Here is a 21,676-nt window from a genome sequence, read left to right on the forward strand (position 1 = left end):
TGTTTAATTTGTTATTCTATTTGTTTTTAATAAATTAATGCACAATTTTGTCATAAAAAACAATAACTTTTTATTTAAAAAATTCGTCGGAATTATACTTATATCATCGAAATTTAAATAGAATAGACGATTTTCATGGAATTTTTGTTATATTGATGTAAGGAAATTAGAAGTATAGACTCATGCATATTTTGAGGACGTTTGAGAAAATGAATAAATAAGAGCAGTGTTTTGATTGGTTAGCTGGCTTTACATTCTAGCAACTTGTTGTTGGATCCATGGAATGAAATGGGACACTCTGGCGTAAACATCTGGGTATCCAGGTTTGGCACATCCGGCTCCGAATGATGTCAAACCCATGACGTGCCAACGGCCATCGACTTTGCAAACGAAGGGTCCACCGGAATCTCCCTACGATTTAAAATGAAATTTTTATAGCACGGTACTAATTAATTACAATTTTGCATAAAATAAGAAGTTATTATTCAAACCTGGCAAGTTCCTTTGCCTCCGACTAATGTACCGGCGCACAAATGCCATTCTCGTATGCTAATTGAGTAACGGCGTTTATAGGCATTGTCGCACACCTTATTGTCAAAGACGTCCAATTCAACTTCTTTCAATATTGGTGACGTTGGAACCATTTCTGAAGAGATATTAATGTCAGTTTTGGTCGTTATTAAAGGTAATTTAAGTGAAAAATAAAATATAGATAAGATTCGTGCCTAATTTTCAAAGTTACGTGCAGACCATTGGTCCCTTATAAAAATAATAAATCAATTAGAAATTTTAACGTCTAATTATGGGTTTCAGAGACAAGTAAAAGTGCTTTTTAGGAAAAATCTCAAAGCCAAACGTGGCGCAGAAATAGCAAAGGTCAAATTTTATATAAATTTTCTCTGACCCTGATTACTAAAGTGAACAGAGAGCTTGCCCATCCACTAGCTGCACGTAAGGGACTGATTAGCCTAACTGTTATATAACCTTCTATACTACAAAAGTTCAACGTACTATATAAGGTGCTTAATAATTTACCATCAACTTCCCACATGCACCTACTGTAGTCACTAGTTCTAATTTATCTTCATAGCGATTTATCTCAGAGAAAGTGTTTAACCAATTAACCATCAAATAAAGAGTTCCAGTAAATATACCAGCTTCTATGGAATAATCAACTTACCAAAGTCAAGCTTTCCCCATCCGGTAGCTACGCATTTCATTCCCGTGACATCCATATTCTGCGTGGGTAGACAAACGGGGGACGCACCGACTCCGAACTTTATAGGGGTGGCTAACTTCAAAATGGCTATGTCGTTGTCGTACATAAAGTAGCCATGATATGGGGTTACTTTCTCGATGGTTAATTCTTGTTCAGTGCCCTCCTGTTGGTTCATGTGATGTTCTCCGGCTCTAACCTTCCACATAGATGGATTAGGTATAACCGAGAGATGGCTACGAGTGTTGGTGAGGGTCAAGTATAAGCGACAATTTTTTATAGTAAAACTTTTATGGTGGAACCTACTTCTTGACGCAATGACCCGCAGTCAAAACGTGTCTTTCCGTGATAATGACGCCTCCACAGAAGTGCTGAGGCTTTCCCGTTCTTGGGTGCATAAGGAGGAGCGATACCTGCCATGGCCACTCGTTTCTTTGGGCATCAACCCCACCGACTATACGTCCGCTTAGAGCCTATGGAAAACCACGGTTTACACACTAGAGGCCTAAGAAAGAATAAATTTCAAAAGTTGTACTGACCGCGGCAAAGTGATTGGTAGTGTGACTGCTCTGTCCACACTGGGTTGTAGGAGAGACGGTTGGACTTTGAGGTGGTTTTGATGGCGTCGTAACGAATGGTTTTTGCGTCGTTGTAGGTCTCCTTGTAGTAGTGGCCTGGGTTGGAGGTTTAGTTGGAGGTTGAGTTGGTGCTTGGGTTGGTGCTTGAGTGGGAGCCTGCGTAGGTGCTTGGGTTGGTGCTTGAGTGGGCGCCTGAGTAGGGGCCTGGGTTGGTGCTTGAGTTGGTGCCTGCGTAGGAGGTTGAGTAACTACTGGTGCCGGTGTTGGGTTTTGACCAATTTGACCGGGTTCTTTTGGGGGCTTAAAACCTACCCCGCCAGGAACTGATGGCCAACCGGAACCAGGAGCACCTGGAACCTTTGGCCAATCGGAAGGAAACTTTTCATCAGTCTTGTCGTCTGGAGCTTTCCCCAAAACTTCATCTAGGACGGAGCCCTGGGGTGGATTATTGGCATCTCCTAAAAAATACGACTTCCTATACTAGTTCCTCAGATGAAACCCCACCGAAAAAATGGAGAATTGCCCATAGTAATTGCTCTAATTATAACTATACAAGTTCCGAAAGGGATGAAAAATGAAGAGTGGGAGACAACTCACCCGCTTCGTCAGCGAAAGTCCCTAGGGCCGATAGAGCTAGAAGGTAGAAAACGAGAGACGTCCTAATGGTCACCATGTCTGGTCGCGTTCGTTTTGAGCTCTTTTCGCTACTGTCCGTTTGGTTTTGTTAGGAGTCGGTGAACGCCTTCCCCTTTCACTATCTCTCCGAGAGTCGATGCTCGCGTGGACAAAAAAATGGTATCAGTCTATTCGGCGCTAAGACAAAACCGGCTTTACCTATCCAGCTTCCCCGATATCCAAAAACACCACGAACACCACGGAACGTATCCTGTCATATCCCATCACTTCTCATCTACTTCTCTTCCCCTATTCAACTCTTTTCCCCGAATCTTATCTATGGAAAAGAAGAAGAAAAAAATTCACATATCCTTACGTAATTCGAGAGAAAAATAAATGGCAAATTAATGCCTTTCAACGATATTGGTCCGCGCTTAACCATATAAAAAGAATCGGCCCGGGAGATTTTTCGAGTTCAATATCTCGAAGAGATCGACGATCGACGACCCCCTTTTAACTTTCTCTTTATACAGTCTAGTCTCGAGAAGAGATGACTGAGGGGGGCGTGGTTCCTCTCGTCTAGAAGCCGACGACCCCTTCCGATACCACCTCGGAGGAAATTTAGTAAAATATACCTTCATAGGTTCTGTTTAAACAAGATGCGCAAAACTAAGTAAAATTCACGTGATTTCACTCACATTTTCACACTTAATGAAAATAAAATATTTCCTTTTTGAAGAATTTCAGCAATTATTTAGAAAGGAACGTGGAACACTCGACCCAAGTCGCTTGTGGTTTCTACAGCTGAGTATCTCAATTCTTTCGAACTTACTTCTCAATGAAATAAAAGAGGCTGATTATTTTCTAATTTATTCAACTTAATTTCGTTACTACAATATGTATGTTTTCAGAATAGAGATATGTAACTTTTGTTTTTGGTATAGTTTTCTTTTCTTTTCCGTGGTAGCTTAATGCCACCACCTTAGAGAGAGAATTCTTTCACTTTAACACCACTACAGCTTGTGGTAACCAATGTATAACGTTCGTATTCAGTGAAGCTCAAATTAATTTTTTTTTCTATCTTGAATACCAAGGGCGAGCCTCCTGCAATTTATAGACTTAAAGCTCTATATGTACGCGGATCTCGATCGACTACCTCAAAGAGATCACTGCGAGGACGGCAAGAAAAATTACCCAAATATTTGGAAGCTACACCGAATAAAATTTGCATAAATTTCCAAAACTTTGTGTTTGTAAACAGTTTTTAAAGGTATTAAATTAAATTACTCGGTACATCCAGCTTCTCATAAATATTCTTTAATCAGGCGGGGTGTTTTCTGAGGCAAAAACGTAGCCAGAGTTTTCTTAAATTAATTATTCGGGCCTGCTTTAATTAATTCAATGTTAAATTTTGTTCAGGACTTTCAATACCTCCCATGTCGAAAATTTTTGAAAATTATATCATTTCAAAAATCACCTAAAGAATGTCACCCTTAATTTCTGACGTACCTTTTAGAAACACCACGTAAATGATTTGTACAGTATGGTCGAGGATTGCGTGTATACCCAAGTGAGAGGTTTTAGCTAAATTAACCACCTCTAATTATTCTAATCTGTGATGAATCAATATTTACTCTTAGTTTTGGGAAGTAGGACTCTTGCATAATCCACAACAAGGAACGGAACCCCATGCACTTCAAAAAGGTAAAATGAATTTAAATGTTATTTGTTTCGAAAACTCTAGTATTTTTGATATTCATCTTTAATCCAATCTCGTAAGGATGTAAAATGGAGTTTTTAATCTCAGAGTACCAGAAAATATTACCCCATTTAACACATCTTAACAATTACTCACAAGGTTGAAAGACCGTTCAGGCAGTTTCGCCGGCCGATGGTTCAGCTCCCGTTTCGTTACCTTGGAAAAAGATTTTGGCAAACTATCAAAAACTATTATCGCTCCAACAGCGTACTAAGACGATTAGAAAGGTGTGGTTATGTTTGGCTAAATTAATTTTCTTTCTCCACCCAACAGAGAAATTTTCCTTCAAGTCTCGAGTTTAAGGTCACGGTCGGACATTCCCTTTCTTAAAAAATCGCGTGGTAAAAAAATGCGCGAAACTTGCGTAACACTTCTTCGAACCTATGTAAATTTTTTCTTTTAAATACTTTATTTAACAAAACTTAAGAGGAATATACAACAAATTAAAAAAATAAAAAGCCTAGCTAAATAACAACGATGACAATGCGTGAACTCGTATTTGAAGCGTTGATGAAAAATAAAAATTAAAAACATTATGAAACGACTATCGTTTTAAAACAAATTCATTGACTCGGTTTTTTTTATAGATTTTGATATGTGAGGAAAAATTCATTGTATCTCGGAAATAATCCTTCAGCTAGACTAGAGACAATAGATGGGAAAGGAATCAAAAACGACTTGTTTCATACCATTTCTCCTTCTATTATTTTCTAGGTCCCTAACTATCAGTTGAACTATAAGATTTTAGCGTATTGCAATCATTGAACCATGAATTCCTTTTAAATATTTCCTTTTCTAGAGTACTTGGTCCGAAGGGTCAAACGTTTACCATCTTGACTTCCGAATTTATAATTAACCGAATTTATACTGTTCAGGATTGCTGGACTCAAGTATTGAAGTTACTTTCTCCTATAGTTAATTTTTAAAACGTTTTTGACACTCGGTCGGTTTGGACCCTAATACGTCACCGTTACAATGAATGCAATACGCCATAAGTGTTGTTTTTTGACCAGAGTCTCGTTGTGTTCGTAATTAGTTAGATTAAGGGTATTCTTTTTGTTGATCTATCCAATCAACGTAGTAGGATACTCTTGTGTATACGTCCGGGAAACCCGCCTTTGCGCAGCCTGACCCGAACGAAGTGATACCAACGACGGTCCATTGACCATTAATTTTGCATTGTAGAGGCCCTCCAGAATCTCCCTGTTAAAATGATAGTACAGTTTATTGATTAACTTTATGAAACCGCTTTAATTTCGGCATCGCATATTGCACTCTCTGTCTCTCTATGAAGAAGTGGACTATAAAAGAGTCACAACATCTCTAAATTTTAAATCGCCTACCAATCCTTGGCGTCCATGCTGACATAAACCCGGTGATTTTCCTATATAATAGCACCAGGAATAAATACATCTAACAGGAATCATTGTGACCCCATATCTCCCTTGTTAATTTCTATGTGGATCTTGTGGGCCGGGCTTAAGTACTATCCGTCGCGCCTCATAATTCTGACGTATTTCTAACTGTCATTTCATTGGTTGGTAGCAACACTGGCGCAAGATGCAGAGAGATAGATTATTCGCGATGTAAAATTCGTGTAGCTCTTCCCACAAAATCCGCCTAGCTACAAAATAATTCCAATTAGCTGTATGTATTCCTTATAGCACCAGCAGTAACTCATATCCTAAATATATTCGAGAGATTAGCCATGATTAACATAACCAGGCTTATTTATTCGAAAGAGCGTATTTCAAGTTTGTTATATTATATCCACAACTCTAAAAAATACAAGCCATTAACTTGACTCACAGGCCCCAGTGTGACGCGGTCTCAAGCAGACTGGGAATATATGGTACTATTCCTTCAATAAAATATTACGCCAAGGCAGAAATATTTGTCAGATTTTACTGGTACTAGTCATCTGGTTCACAGTGTACCATGGCCGGAAGTATGGTTCCCACTGGGCGATGATTTGTTTTTTGTAATTTTTTACTTAGCCAGTACTATTTGAGCGTGGAAAAATATTGTAGAGGGGACTTGGTTTCAATATTCATGATTTTACATGGTCTTTCGAATAAAACAAATCTCAAGCGTGGTCTTTTATAATAGCTAAACTAGAATTGCGCAGAAAACAAAAACTTACTTGACACGTTCCTTTGCCACCTTCCAGAGCTCCAGCGCATAAGTGCCATTTTCTAATCGGGATACCGTACGTTGGTTTATAAGCATTGTCACAGACAGCGCTATCTAAGACGGTGATTTCAACTTCTTTCAAAATTTTGGATGCCTTCTTCGCTAAAATGTAAAAGAAACAAATGAAAAACCGTATTTTTGACCCTTTGAACGAATCTTATCTTACCGAAGTCAATTTTCCCCCATCCAGTTGCGGTACACAACATATTCTCAACTTCAAGGTCATCATCCGGCATACAAATGGGACTTATGTACTTGTTAAACTGGACGGGCTCGGCCAATCGCATGACGGCGATATCGTTGTCGTATCCGCGGTACCACGGGTTGTACAGGACATGCGATATCTTCGAACTCTTTTCGTTACCCTCGGTTAACTTTAAATTGTGCTCACCAAGTACCGCTTTCCAAAACACGGGTTGAGGTAGTGAGAATAATGGACTGCGAGACAAAAATTAAGCATAAATGTTAGGCACAAATCATCATTCGCTTTTTTCTCATGCTTAAGAAAAATGTTTGCACCATGACGCAATTTCAGTATCCAATTTAACAAATTTAGATGGTAATTTGTGAGCCTGTAAGCTCAGGAGTGTCTAAGCATCGCGAGCTAATTCCGCCTACAATTCAAGTCTGGCGTCAAATTAAGTCACAATCCTTCCCACCTTAACAGCAATTCACCTTAATTTACATATTTCCTTGGCGCGCAAAATTAGAGCTGACACACAGTCTCACTTAGAGGAAAACAAAGAAGCATAACATAGAATCTTTATCATTCCGTTTACATTGCGCAAGAAAGAAGCTTCGAGATGTGGACGACTATTCATAAATATTCCACCTGAGTCCTGCACCATTAATTTTTTCCTGCTATATACTGCAAAATCTTTCGATACGCGTCATCCATTTCAACGGATAACATTTCACACCACTAAAGATTCAATACTTCAAAGTTGAAAGGAGGGACAGGAACTTACTTTAAGATACAATGCGCCGCGGTCAAAATGTGTTGTTCATCGATAAGTACTCCCCCGCACCAATGTCCGATTTTTCCAGCCTGGGGATGCGTCAATTTTAGAGACACCTGAGTGAAAAGCGAAACAAAAACCATCCCATCAATTAGCACTATAACTCTGACGTTAATTTCTTTAATTACGAAGATTACCTGCCACGGCCACGCTCCTGGTATGACGTCACGTCCGCCGACAATTCTACCAGTCAGAAGCGTATCATTATCCGATACTTGACTTACGCCGCAAGCTGTGCAAGAATTTTTTTTAGAAATGTCAATCAAACTACCTAATCTCGTTAAAACAAACTGACAGGAATGAATTAGCCGAGTGATTTTCTGATAATAATTTTTAACCTTTTTGTATAAAATAACTTTATCCGAAACCTACGCCCGTATAGGAAAAACTGTAAAACCTTACGTTACATCGTTACAAGAATATCAAGAGAATTATTTTTCTTTTTACAAAACGCGTGGGCCTCCCCTCTATATTTAATGACAGATTAAACTTCCCATACACTCAATCAGTAATGAGTTGCATAATATGAAAAAATTCAATTTTCCCCAGAATGTATAGAACTCATACGGACATTGCTAAGCAGAGATACAAAAAGTCACGTTCATGACCATACTATTGAATATTCAAGAGATAATGGAATAGCTTCGCCTAACTCGTTTAATAGCAGGTTTAATGGCGGGAAAATATATCTGTTACCTGAATCCGTCAATAATCCACGGGAGGCCAAATATAACAAAATTGCCCAGATGAATTCCATAAAACGTTCCATCATGTCGCGAACTTTTGGAACTGCGGGCAATTTCTCTCTTTTTTTATTGGTGGAAAATTAAAACTCGAGTGTCTGGGGTCGAAATCCGAAGTTGTTCTAGTTGATTTCTTTGGCAAATTCGGACTATTATACCATCCGCGATTACGCTGGGATTAGCACTGGTCCCTGAGACGCGAAAGGATGGTTGGCTTTGGTTGGCGTATTCCCCCTTTATCTCTCCCACAACCACATCCCTTTTACTTTTCCAGATGAGATGATTTTTGCCATCCCCTTGCCCAATCTACTATAGGCACCAGTTAAATCTTCTTCGGCGAGCTTCTCCCAAAACCGGATTTCATCCTCGTGTTGGTTAAGTAATGGATAGACAAGGCAACTCTGTTTAGTTTTTAGGCTTTCGCTAAATGAGAGAAAAAGAAGTAACCACGATTGTTTCGCGTACTTCGTATTGGCTCTTTAGCGCTAACGCTCTCTTAATTACTCTCTCCCCAAGTACCCACCCCCCGTTCATTTGAATGTCTCTTTCGAAAGAGAGGCAGAAACATTGCCCTTCGTGATGATATTACCATAAAAAACCCCCTTCGGAAGGACCACTCACGTGTCGATTTCATCCAAATATTTTCCCAGGCACTGTTTTCATAATTCATATAATTAAACTTTTTCGAGTTACTTGAATGAATAAAGAATGAGGTTGTATTTGCTGATCTTGGACGTTTTCTAAGTCTAGCTCTACACGTCTTCTAATATACTAAAAAATTTGGACCATTTTGTTTGAGAAACTGCAATTATCAAGCTGACTGAATTTCAGAATAGAAGGCTAAGGCAAACAGAAATTTAACCTTAATCAAAAACCCATGTAAGCTTCAAGAACGTACGAACAGGCCTTTTAGAATTCCATGAGCTCATATTTTTCCATTGTGTCAACCAATATACGCTTGTCAGTGAATGGAAGCGATTGATGGGTAGAGAACAACGAATAGTGAAATAAATAAATATTAGAAGATCACAGCACTATACAGCCCAATTTTATCTTTGACAGTTCTCAGTACTTTAATGGGTTCTTGGATAGATATATATATAAATGGATGGCTTACTAATTACAGCTTCCTGCCCGCTCCCATTTGTACATAATACGTATTAACAGATACGACGCGAATAAACCAAATAAACCACCTTCCGTTTTTTAATGGTTTGTAAAAATAAATATTTTCGACGTGAATTTTACTATAGTATAACGCAATGATTACTGTTTTTACCTAGTAATTGATAGGGCGCAGACCTTTATGTTATGGGTATTTTCCCCTTTATAGTTTAGTCATTTTTTCATTTCAAAATTGCTGTTATGACGGACATCTAGGCCTATATCAAAAAAGATAATTAGTGACTTGTAGTTGGAACCGAAGCTTACTTAAATTCGTACCGAGAATTAATCTGATAACGGTTTGTTTTGCCATAATTTTAATGTTTTTGTTTAATTCCTACGAAACTGTTAGTCCCGAGGGCTTAACTTAATTATTCGAGAGTCCTTGAATGTAGGCGAATGATCTCCAGGAATTTCCGAAACTTGGTTTTTTTTTCTCATTTAGCATTTAATTTTCTTGACCGTGAATATATCTCACGTTTTTACGTTATCGAAGATTTAGAGATCAATGCCTCTTTTCACTTTCTCCTCTCTTCACCCATTTCTTGACAGCGAGAAACCAGAAACGAGTTATTTGATGGAATTTGAAGTTTAGAATACTAATAAAGCATGGCCAAGAAGCCCAACCTCAAGCAGCTTCACATCTTAACTGGTTTTATAACTTGGAGTAGGCTTTTTTTCGTACAAGTACCACCATGAGATGTTTAACAAGATTAAACCGTGTTGCCATGATCTATGAAATACGATAAAAAAAGCTTAGTGCAGAGAACTTAATATGTACTTGATAAAATTAAAAATATTGAAGGCTCAGGCAATGTAAGGACTCATAAGAAAGAATTAAGTAGTGTTTGTCTATCTTTCTCTCAAATGAATATTGAATATTAGAATATTTTATAAATGGCGCGAAGTTAATTAGGTAATTAACAGTCGTCTGCTTGTTATTTGACTTCCCTTTCCATTGGTCTATTGTTGCCAAAGGCCTGACAACTGGTTATATTTTACGGCATAGGCAAAGTAAATTTTCAAGGGTCTTTTTTTGGGTCCATAGTAATTTTAAACTATCAAATGCGAACAATATATCTCGCTGTACCTTGCACACTCCTATCAACAATGACAGAAAGACGTCACAACTATGAAACGTCACGAAGTACGCATGCCCGGCCGACAAAACTAGCATAGACATTCACAAGGCAGATATGGGACAATGGTTCCAATTAGCTGTATGCATTCATGTTAAAATACATGTATAAACTTTATGGGACATAATTTAATAAAAACGTCAGTCAGACACTCAAATTCTCACGCCATTCTTTTCTTTACTCGCGCAACCTCTTTTTCAAGGTTTATGCAAGACGCGTGGGTTCCTCTCCTTTTGTGTTTTAACTTATTGTTATTAATAGTTTCTTTTATAATCGTCTAACAGGAGCCCCGAGAGTAATTAAAGTCACTAATAGTTCCCGAAGGGTGTTATCGTAAGTCGTAAGGCGAAATTCATTACGACTTGAAACTTTACAAGGTTTTAGTTCGTTGGAATCTTGGACAAACTCATTAATTAACCGGTTTCTGTCTTCATTTATTCGGCGGTTCTTTCTCTAAAGAAGTTCTAAACCGATCGATCGTAAAATAAGTCGATTACCGGTCTCCCTCGACGTCTCAATTTTATGATATAAGTATTCGAGAATTTTGAGTTCGTAAACAATTTCTTTAATATTAATTTAAACTGGTTACCCTTTCATAAAAGTATAAGAACGAGTTTAACCCGGTACTATTTTAATTTATAGGCATGAGATGGAAGTTAACGAAAGGTCTAGTCTCGTGAACATTTGTCTTTTCAAGAAGGAAGGACAGTCAATTAGCTTCGTCAATGTTCTTAGCCAGGGCCGGCCAGAGAATTATCTTAAATTTAGTGAATTGTATTTAGATTCAGTAACGAAGATCTCCAACTCATTCTTCGCGCAACTCTCCACGATACTTGTCCTTTAAATACCTTATTAAAAATACCCACCACTTGAGCTGGGCATAAAAGGGTGGAGATTATATCATCAAAATGGCGCCAAGTAATCTCTACAAATATGTATGTTATGATTACGTAGAAAGGCGTCCAGAATACATGTATACATTAATTTTTTTCTTCTTCTGATTTGTATTCTGCATCACACGCCCTACTAAACCTGACCCATCTTTTTGGCCTATTTAAAATAAAGCCATATGAGTATCTCCGGCGCTCAGCAGCATCCCTCGCGGTTTCGCTTGAACGAATCCATTCTACTGTTTTTGTCTCGTCACGATTGTCATGGTGACCTAACTCTCGGTCTAAGTCTTAATTCGAGCGTCCTATTGTCATAATCATTAAGGGTTATATTTAACGCGGTGTGGTACGACATTGTTTGAGAACATTTCAAATAATCAGTTTTACGACAGAAAAATGATCTTAGGAGTCACTTTCGCGTTTCTCGGAACCCTTCACTTTGGTTTTGGTGAGTTCTCAGTACATTTTCTTAGTTTCTTCTTAAAGATGTGGTCGAAATGTGCATGCGATCTATGATGCTCAATGATCATTTATTAATTTCATCATTGCAAGCCTTGGGTCTTGGATTTTGCTTGGTCTGGTTTTGAAAATTACTTCTTTTATCGTGACTATTTCGAATTTTCGGAGGTTAAACGTTTTATAGTTTAATTATGAGCGGTTTTATGCCCATGATGACGTCAGTTGCCATTGCAATTATAACGCCCAAAGTGTAGTGATAACCTTCGTGGTCAGGTTCTAATCTCCTAACCTAATGGTTATAAGTATTACTATAGTATTGCTAATCGGCTAACCTAATGGCTGTAAGACATTGAAGAAAACACACAAGGTCATCAAAATTCAAAGTTGGGTCCACACCATGCATACAAATTAAATTCGTTAACTCTATCGGTTTTGGTTTCACATTAAGACTGATCAAATTCAAAATTAGATAGGTCATTAAGATATTTCATTTTAAGGATGCGGAATCAATCAACGTCCACCACAGGATGATATAAGCGTTCGAATTATAGGAGGGGAAGCGTCATCTCCAGGAGAGTGGCCATGGCAGGTCATAAACTGACTTTTTTTACATTTTCTTACGATAAATATAAAATATTTTTCTTGAATATTGAGTATAGATATCTTTGCAACTACGCAATCCCGTTACTGGTAAATCCCTTGGTCATCATTGCGGAGGTAGATTAAACATGAGGATCAAATCCTGTTGATTTTAACACAATCTTTATCTTTCTTTAATGTTTATATTTCGATTTATTGAATTTAAAGGAGCGCTGATCTCGCATCAGTGGGTTCTAACCGCCGCACACTGCGTTGTTGAGTAAGAATCTCTATTTAACATATTACAAGCCACTACCCGTTTTTTTGGGGTTGGCTTTTGAGCTACGGGAGGTCTTAATCTCTATTTATCAGTACTTCGTGTTTAGAAGAATTGACAGTTACTCAGAGCCCCTCACTATAGTTCAGGTTAAACTACCATTTATTTCACAGTATTTGTTAAATGGATTAGGTGTTTATGATTGGCACCCTGCATGTAGAATAAATAGTCCCAAAGGGGAAATGAAATGTTAGGAAGACAACTAATAAATCATATTCACACGCTAGCACCTAATCTTGTGGATGGCTGTTAGTCTCTTGCCGTGGTGTGCGTTCAATAGTGGTTAATGAACTGTCAAAAAAACTTCACCTTTCTTTCATAACTTTGAACTTCCAATAATGGCGCCATTATTCTGCCGACTGCTAACTATAAATAGTAAAGTTAGACTATTTTATGCAGGGATAGGTTACTTAACGTATCACAATACTCTCAGAGAGCGAACTTTTTTAAGTAGCCAATATTGGGAAGGTGAAGGCCCTATAGTTTCCCTACATGTCTAGTAACCTTGAAGCTTTTAAATAATTATCGCGCGTGATATCATCACTTTAAATAAAACTATTCAAGGATTTCAAAGAAAAATTATATTTGCTTCTCGAATTAAAACAAACTTGTTTAACGAAATATTTTACTCTCTTCGGGGAACCATTATATTATTATTCTAAAACCTTTTCGACGCCGCAGTCCCACATTGAAATTTCCGGTTCCAGCGAAATTTTGGAGCATTCGTATGGGCGAAACTGATTTTGGCCATGAGGAGGGAACAGAAAGAGTTCGAAAGGTCAAACGCATCGTGGTTCACGAGGCTTTTAAACCCCGACTTTATAGTCACGACGTGGCGCTGTTGGAACTCGATAAAGCTGTGGATTTGCGTCATACGAGTCCCTTCGTCAACAGCATTTGTCTACCTTTGAGTGGTCATACCTTCTCCAAAATGGAGGGAAGAAATTGCACGGTCACTGGTTGGGGACGAACAAAATTAAGTGAGATTAATTACATAGTTGATGGCGGTGCATTATTTTCATAAAAACAATAATTCCTAATATTTCTTTTAAAATCTTAATTTCTTAGAGGGCGAAAAATCTCCTGTATTACTAAAGACACAATTACCCATAATATCATCGAAAAACTGTAGCGAAACCTACAAGAACGTGGGCAGAATCACAGACAGCATGATATGCGCTGGCTACGAACGAGGGGGATACGGTGCCTGCATTGTGAGTTTTTCTAAGACTTAACTTTGATTAACGACAATGGTTGTCCTCTAAGACTATACGAGCTTTGTAATGTTAAAACTTTCCTCTGGTCCAATAAATAAATAAATCAGACCAGGTGCCATCAACCGAGGTCAAATCCAAGATCTTCTCGCTGCCAGGCGAAAGCAATAACCACTACGCCACCCCATTATTTTAAAAGCTAGAATCGCATACCCATTCGGGTAGACAACCTGTCTTTTAGTTCTATGGCAACCCCAATGGCGCGTAAAAAGAATTTAATCCCCTTCCAGTGACTTGTAAAACCGTATAAATATGTGGTTGAGGATTTGGCATTATTGTAGTAGCATGTTTTCACAGTTAAGTTGATGGACATGCCATATTTCTAAACTGACATCAATAAATTCCACTTACAGGGTGATTCCGGCGGTCCATTGCAATGTCAGATGGACGATGGTCGGTGGTTCCTGGCCGGTATTGTATCTTGGGGCGTAGGTTGCGCTGAACCCAGGCGTCCAGGAGTTTACGTCAAGGTGTCGGCCTACATTGACTGGATTCGTAAAAGGGTGGGTGAAAATACTTATAACGTGGCCCGACACGCCGAGTTGCCATGGTCTATTATGGACCTTGACCCACCACCAAATGAAACTATCGGCACCGGGATTTAACTTGAAAATTATTCATATTTATAAAATTCATTAGAAAATGGTCATTTTCACTTTTCATTTGTGTAGAATTTTTTTTTATAAAATAAAGGCGAAACTAAAACTAACTAATTTTTATTATTGGCATTCACTACTTAAAAAAAAACATGAATTTTACGCGAATATTTCCTCGAAAAAAATTTTAAAAACTAAATAAGTACCCTTGAACCATTAATTTAATTATTTTAAAATCCTATTTCTTATATATATATATATATATAAAAAAAGCGATTATTTTTATACATAATGAACAATGCCGATATTTACAGTAAGTGTCAAGTTCTTTACGCTTGCGATGCCACATTAGCATCCAATAACTGGCGCACATATAGTTATTTTCATGTTTATTTTACAAATTGAATATAGTTTTTGAGGTAGCAGCAAGCGTCCTCGTCTTTGGCCTAGCAACAAACTCGTGGTTATAAGTTAAAAGTCACACGCGGAGCGGAGGACTTATAAGAAAACTTAATTTTTTTTCCATTCCCCGTCCTTAAAAGTTCGTATTTTTTGGTTGAAATGTTCGATTCGAGTTTTATTTTGGCCTAAAGGAGCGATTGGAACATTTTTTTCTCCATGTTTTCATTCCGTGTTGAAGTATAGTTTATCATCTTTTGACGTAGATTCTGATCCAATCGATGTACTCGGATATTTTGGTGTATATTCCCGGTAAATTAGGCCGGGCGCATCCGATACCCCACGAAACTAGACCTACTAAGTACGATCGGCCATCCTTTTTTACCGTAAGTGGTCCGCCTGAGTCACCCTATAATGGTAAAATAAGTAATTTGGTTAGTTTTTTGAAAGAAACACTTTGAGATTTTTGTCAATGGTGAAAATCTGTAACACAATTCTCAATTCACTAACAGGTCCACATTTGTTTATCAGCAAATAATAACTCCGTCATACGTACCTGGCAAGAGTCTTTGCCACCCTCCTTATAACCGGCGCACACCATGGTCGAATAAATAACTTCCTTCCTTCCGATTGAAGACAGCCATTCCTGGCACGTCTTCTGAGGCACCACTTGTACTTCGGCTCTCTGAAGTACAGTTGGTGCCGATGACACTCCTTAAAATCACAAGATATATGCAAGATCAGAAACTGTCAACATAATAAATAAACCTTGGTCTATATCATACCGTATTTTGTGCGACCCCATCCAGTAACTGAGCCAAATTTCCCTGTAAAATTCTGTCCCTTTTCCGGTAGACAAACTGGTATGATATGTTCCCTGAAGACGACTTTGTGCGACATTTCCAACAGCGCAATATCGTTCTGATACGTGGCCGCGTTGTAACCTTCGTTCACCACCTTCCTTCGGACTGTAAACTCTTCGTGAGGATATTTTTCGTTCTGTTCCCTAATGTTATATTCTCCTAATCTGATCCTTAACGCCGACGCTGGTGTTCTAATATCGATAAAATAAGGTTAACCTTTGACCTATCCAAAGTTTTAGGTCGTTTTACGTACCTCGCGACGCAGTGAGCTGCCGTTGCTATCCAACGATCGTTTATGAGAGCTAAAATGGTTTTAAGTAATTTGTAAAATTTCTCCAGAAATATCTATTTGTTGTACAGGTAATTAAAGGGCTTGGCAACCTCAGTCCAATGATCCCGAGGAGGATTTTAGGAAATGGATACTACGAGGACCTTTGTTAAGGTTGCCAACCCCCTTAATTCTGAATAAATTAAACCTACCTCCTCCACAAGCAATTTTCTGTGACAAGAAGTTTCTTTTGATGACGGCAACCTAAAGACGAGAAAATTACGTTTTGAACCAAATTTTTATATCATTTCCAACAATAGCATAACCATTAAGTAATCTTACCTGCCAAGGAAAAGCTCCGTAACCCGCATCTTCGCCACCCACGATTTTGGAGCCACGAATGTAACTCTTCCCACAAACTGTAGAGTTAACGAATGAGACGTTAAAGTACAAACAATTAATTTTTACGGTGTGTCGCAATGTCACTCACCAGGGTCTTGAACCATCCCAACGGCATTGAGGGGTGCATCTCTGGGTACGCAACAACTCCAAAGCATTCCTCCGTTGCAAAGGTCCACGGCCCTCATACCTTGTATAATGCAACCTAATCCTAGACCACAACTGTAAGCTGTTCCCTGGTAGAAACAGCTTCTTGGCATAGCTGTTTGAATAAATTAAAAAAGGCATTGTATTTAGTAATGGAACCTATTCCTGTATACAGTATCGCTTTGTTGACCATGAGTCATTTGAGTCTCATAAAACTGGTTTTCACATCTATGACCCGTTACATTAACATTTGATATTCAAACAACCCACTTAAGTCGATTTTCATTATTTTAGGTCAATATTACTTTAGAAAATTTAGGACGTTTTAAATACTACGAAATTCTGATCATTGATAAAATCCATACCGGTATGTAATCCGAGTATTTTCCATTTTATAGAAACGATGGCTCTTGATTCTATTTATTAAATCCTACTTTTGGATTTATTACTTGGCTCGAGGTGATTTTTTTTTCTTTCGAAACGTTGTTAATATGTTCGATAAAATGTGTTTTTCTACTCGATCAAAAGTTTTTAAAATTTATTTCTTCCTTAAATTAAATAAGATGAAAAACGAGGATGAAAAACCAGTTTCACCTTTTGCTGGTTGAAGAAAACAAGATCTTGAAGACCAACATTAAGGTTTCATGATATTTAAAAACCGGTAAGTCTAAATATAAACTCAGAAAACGAATTTGTTTTTCAGAGCTACTTGCCGGACGTAATGAAACTAATTGTTTCAATTGAAAATATTTTTCGTACTTCGATTGAAGTACAAACCTTCTACGAGTGTTTTTCTTAATTAGTTCTACAGAGAAAATGAGCTCAATTTATATTCAAAATAGAATGTCCCTTTGGCTATTTTTCGTATTAGTCTAGTCGTCCGACACGGAGTGCAATTCTGTACCTTGAGGGTATTATCGTTTTAATTTTCTATCGCTGGAGTAAGATTCGTTTAGAGGTGACCTATTTCTAGGTCGACCGACACGAGTCTTTAAAAGGATGAGGCCGAAACGGTTGCTATGTCACGTGTGGGTCGAATAAGGAATCTTTATTTACTTCCAGTAAACTTCTCATAATGGAAAATGTATTTATAACTTGTCCAATTTTGTTCAAGTTTATATGGAAAGGTGTTCAATGTATCAAGCAACTTAACACGATGATTTAAAAAATTCTGGAAGACGTTTCAGTGCAATAAAAGAAGTAAAGTAACAGTCCATAGCCAAACAATCAAACAATTTAGTCGTGCATGTACTGTCAACAAAGGTGTAGTAAGAATATTGAAAACTTTTATGGGCTCAAAAAGATTAGTAGTCTTTACCATAAGAACCCGAGTTTTATTCTTAGAATGTTTCTACGAGACAGCTAGTGCATTCAACCTTCATTCTAAACCTATTGTAACCTTGATGGTACCGATGACTTTCACTTCCTGGATTAGTTTAGCCCGGTGCAATTAGTCTTATCACTAACTGAGGACTTGTTTTTCAAGAGCGATTGAAGAAAATAAACTGGTACTGACCGAGAAAATACTGTACGAGATTGTAGGCTGTGACGGGGTCAAGAAACTTGGCAGCCTCTGTCTGAGCCCTGGCGTGGGCTTGCCAAGAGTTGGAACCCTCGGCATGATGTTGATGGTGACGTATTAGCGAACCAGCGTAATTCTGCAGATAACACGTTGTCCCGCTCACTAAGATCAATACCAAGTTGACTAGCCGTACCGGGGAAGATAAAACCATCCTGCAAAATACAGAAAATCAATTTATAAACAAATTGTATTAGTTCGTCTTCTGAGTTGAATGGAAGAAACACAGTCTTCAATATAGAATTAGGTGGTATAATGGTAGTTTAAAGGGATGTCATGTTCAATAGATGTTAGGGTTAACGAACAAACCATGGCTCGTTAGGTCCTAATCGACGCGAGGCCAATCAAAGGTCATTTGCATTCCAAATGTGTTAGGTTAGGTTCAAAACACCTATCTTAACTCAACTTCGTTTTTAACTAGATAATTTTGTTAAAAATAAATGTGACCAGCGTGTGAAACTTCAGACAAGGCGAGGCTCGTTTATATTTAACTAACCATATCTAAACTTGAATTAAGATTTCACTTACCAAACTATGTAACATTATACTAATTCGACTATAAAAGGGTTAAAATAGCCACGAACGCGAGATTCCGGTTAAAATTACGCGACTACCACCTTCTTAGATGGTCGACAGACCATTAGTGACCATGAACTAAACTTCGAAGTCTAATATATATACCAAACAGGCGAAAACCAGGCCGCAGACCTCGATTTTTTTTTCTTCTGCTACTTAAATGCTCGTGAATTTGTGCCAGAAAAAAAGGGGTAGCTCGCATGACGCGTGTATAACACAATTGTCATTCGGCTCATTTCAAGGGAAGGGGGAAAAAGACGCCGGAAATTAGGTTATGATCTTCTTTCACGCCGCTAGCGAGAACATTCTCTTAGAGGAGTTGTCAATCTTCTAAAGAGACTAAAGTACCTCGAGCGTAACCGTACCTTACTATATATTGAGTTTTCACCCTTTTATTAAGCCTATCGCCCCCGCCTCTCATCTAAACGTTCACTCTTGAACGGTTTTGTCAAATTCACACCCTTATCTTACGAGAATTGGCCTAAAATGGGGATAATAACATTCGTAACTATTGTATAATCTTACAATTGACCACAAAATGACTGCTTTGATACGATTTTATTGTTTGTTCTTCTTTTTTTTTATAGTTCTATAGCCTATATTTTGGCGCATCGCATTTGATACAATGTTGGTTGGTGGTGCATGCATCTCATAGCAATTCAAATATGAATAAATGTATTTTTCATATTTATATTTTTGATATGCACGAAATGATATTTCCGTTCAGATTCTATTCTGATACGCCTTTACGAGTTATAATGATACATTTAGCTGTTTATGGTTGTTTTAAATGGTATTCGACAGGGCGTTGAATAAATTTGATTTTATGGTTTGAATAGCATTATGCTAACAGATTTCGAATTGATGATATATATTTATCTAGACGAGACTCGTATAAATCTGAAAGTTAGATACCTATCCCCTATATTTTGGCTATGCTATTAGTGGAATTTTTTGTTTGATTGATCAATTACGACTAATTTACTAGATTTCGCTTATTATGAAGTATTTGAGCTCGTAAGTTATACAAAGATATCTTGAGCTTATAGCTAGTCCGCTATAATTATATGAAAACTGAAGGCAGATGGAAAAGGTACATAATTACGTCTTTATTTCATTAATGTCCCCTCCGGCCTTGAACCATGTTTATAAATCGCCTTTAAACCCATGGAGAGATTACAATATGTTAAAAGCGCGAGTTAATAAAATTGAGTATATTTAATTTTGAAGAATATCAACTATTGATGCTGAGTTTGAATTAATAATATTCCTAAATTATTTTATTCTGGATTTTGTTTATCTATTATGCTAATTTAGTTTAAATTTAGGTTACTATCTACGACCATTTCTCATGTATTTGGAACTTCAATATCTATTTGGGACTCAATTTGCCATCTTTTTAAGGTTTTTCCGAGAACTTTACCAGAATTACAATGACTTTTCACAGGCTCATATAGTTAAAATACATATTTTAATAATAAGCTTGACTTTTGATATATATATTATACATTTCTATGAAATATTTTCCAATTATTTGACCCTCCCATCGCATCCCCTAGAACCTTGAAAATCATAAAAAAATAAATAAATATCCCTCTTGGATTATTACGTATATGTAACAACCTTGACTTTGGCCTAATTTTCTCCACCATTTTGCAGAGGGGGAAGATATAATTAGCCCAAATTCGGCCCCTTGTTTTTCTTTTCTAAGATCTCTTTTTTTGTGCAAAAATCAACGATTATTCTCCCTCGAATTTATTTGTTTGCCAATCTAGTTTGGCTTTTCTAGGAGAGGCGAAATAAATCAAGGTTGAGACGTAACGAGTCTGTCGATCTTTAGAATCTTTAATGAAGAAAAATAGTTTCTTCTCTTTTTATTTCACTGAAACTTTCCGCCAATGACTAAGCAAAAAACTAAATGTTAAAATGGATGAATTAATTATTTTTTAGGGAAATTATTTTTTGTAAGATTACCGAGTGACCCACTTAATTTCCAAAAGTGTTTATTTTAAGAAGAAGAAAACGTCTTTTTACCCTTCATTTAGCTGTAAATTTAAGCTTATTACGTGTCGTAATTGAAATCCGTGTGTTAAATATACACGCATTCTACTCTATCTTCTTTCTAAATAATTTAGCAGCGCTAATTTCTATAGAATTAACGAAGTCCGTAACTCCCTTTATATGAATATATAATAACGTAAGTTCATAAGATATGTTCCATAAGTAATGCTAGAGACTTACAGCTCGAGCCAGTTCGAGAACGACAAGCGAGAATTGACTACACGCGGTTTTGCAGTCCATCGTCCTATTTAGTCTGTACTAAACCTTTGACTGCGCCTCACCAGGCGTCGCTTTTAAAAGAATCTATGACGTTCCACTACGTCACTTCATGACAAGCTCTCAGTAACCAGTGACAAACTTATGGAACATATCTTATAGCTTAAGAACTTATGATAATAATTATAATACAAATTTCATAGTCTATGTCTGTAGATACGTTTCACACGTTTTGCAGACCTAGGGGTTTACCGAACAAATTTTTTACGTCAGTTAAGTTTATATTTCGTCATTATAGTGACGTCATCAAGTTAATTATAAAATAAAGTTATAAGAAACCTGTGTATACGTTACTAATATATAATACCGAATATCTTTTGTGAATTGAAAGAAAATTACTGTGACAATTGCTTCGGGACGAAAAACCCAACATAAGGGAAAAACACATTGTTTTCCCAATTTTGCAGGCGCGTTTTTCAAAATCGTATCTGCCGGTATCTTAAAGTGGTCTAAATTTGAGGATGAAGATTCGGACGATAGAAGTGTCATCCATTAATTCGCCACACATGGATGAGCATGGTCTTTCATCTACGTGCCCCTTTTCTCG

General features: G+C 37.4%; 3 protein-coding genes across 3 annotated transcripts; 1 reads left to right on the forward strand and 2 right to left on the reverse strand.

Moving 5' to 3' along the window:
- Window positions 1-100: 100 nt before the first annotated feature.
- Window positions 101-9,914, reverse strand: LOC149610046 (transmembrane protease serine 9-like). Its single transcript, XM_089859749.1, has 13 exons — window positions 9,567-9,914; window positions 9,403-9,505; window positions 8,077-8,546; window positions 7,518-7,612; window positions 7,330-7,436; window positions 6,528-6,799; window positions 6,312-6,463; window positions 5,215-5,371; window positions 1,756-2,252; window positions 1,523-1,689; window positions 1,181-1,452; window positions 492-646; window positions 101-411 (listed from the first exon to the last, which is right to left on the reverse strand). The coding sequence occupies exons 3-13, from the start codon at window positions 8,150-8,152 to the stop codon at window positions 250-252; spliced, it is 2,112 nt and encodes a 703-aa protein (XP_089715875.1). The 5' UTR covers window positions 8,153-8,546; window positions 9,403-9,505; window positions 9,567-9,914; the 3' UTR covers window positions 101-249.
- A 189-nt stretch (window positions 9,915-10,103) lies between these two features.
- On the forward strand, window positions 10,104-14,668 carry LOC149610047 (trypsin-1-like). Its single transcript, XM_089859940.1, has 8 exons — window positions 10,104-10,643; window positions 10,711-10,974; window positions 11,069-12,364; window positions 12,435-12,492; window positions 12,583-12,634; window positions 13,373-13,671; window positions 13,760-13,905; window positions 14,319-14,668. The coding sequence occupies exons 6-8, from the start codon at window positions 13,419-13,421 to the stop codon at window positions 14,568-14,570; spliced, it is 651 nt and encodes a 216-aa protein (XP_089716066.1). The 5' UTR covers window positions 10,104-10,643; window positions 10,711-10,974; window positions 11,069-12,364; window positions 12,435-12,492; window positions 12,583-12,634; window positions 13,373-13,418; the 3' UTR covers window positions 14,571-14,668.
- LOC149610048 (trypsin-1-like) lies at window positions 14,666-21,099 on the reverse strand. The gene is made up of 9 exons (XM_089859910.1): window positions 21,034-21,099; window positions 18,154-18,371; window positions 16,582-16,752; window positions 16,434-16,510; window positions 16,304-16,355; window positions 16,077-16,125; window positions 15,746-16,014; window positions 15,517-15,674; window positions 14,666-15,369 (listed from the first exon to the last, which is right to left on the reverse strand). The coding sequence occupies exons 2-9, from the start codon at window positions 18,368-18,370 to the stop codon at window positions 15,211-15,213; spliced, it is 1,152 nt and encodes a 383-aa protein (XP_089716036.1). The 5' UTR covers window position 18,371; window positions 21,034-21,099; the 3' UTR covers window positions 14,666-15,210.
- Window positions 21,100-21,676: the final 577 nt, after the last annotated feature.

The sequence above is a fragment of the Phalangium opilio genome, unplaced genomic scaffold (genome assembly GCF_054372755.1).
Source record: "Phalangium opilio isolate 3A_F unplaced genomic scaffold, DU_Popi_V2 ptg000344l_1, whole genome shotgun sequence".
NCBI classification, from domain to species: domain Eukaryota; kingdom Metazoa; phylum Arthropoda; class Arachnida; order Opiliones; family Phalangiidae; genus Phalangium; species Phalangium opilio.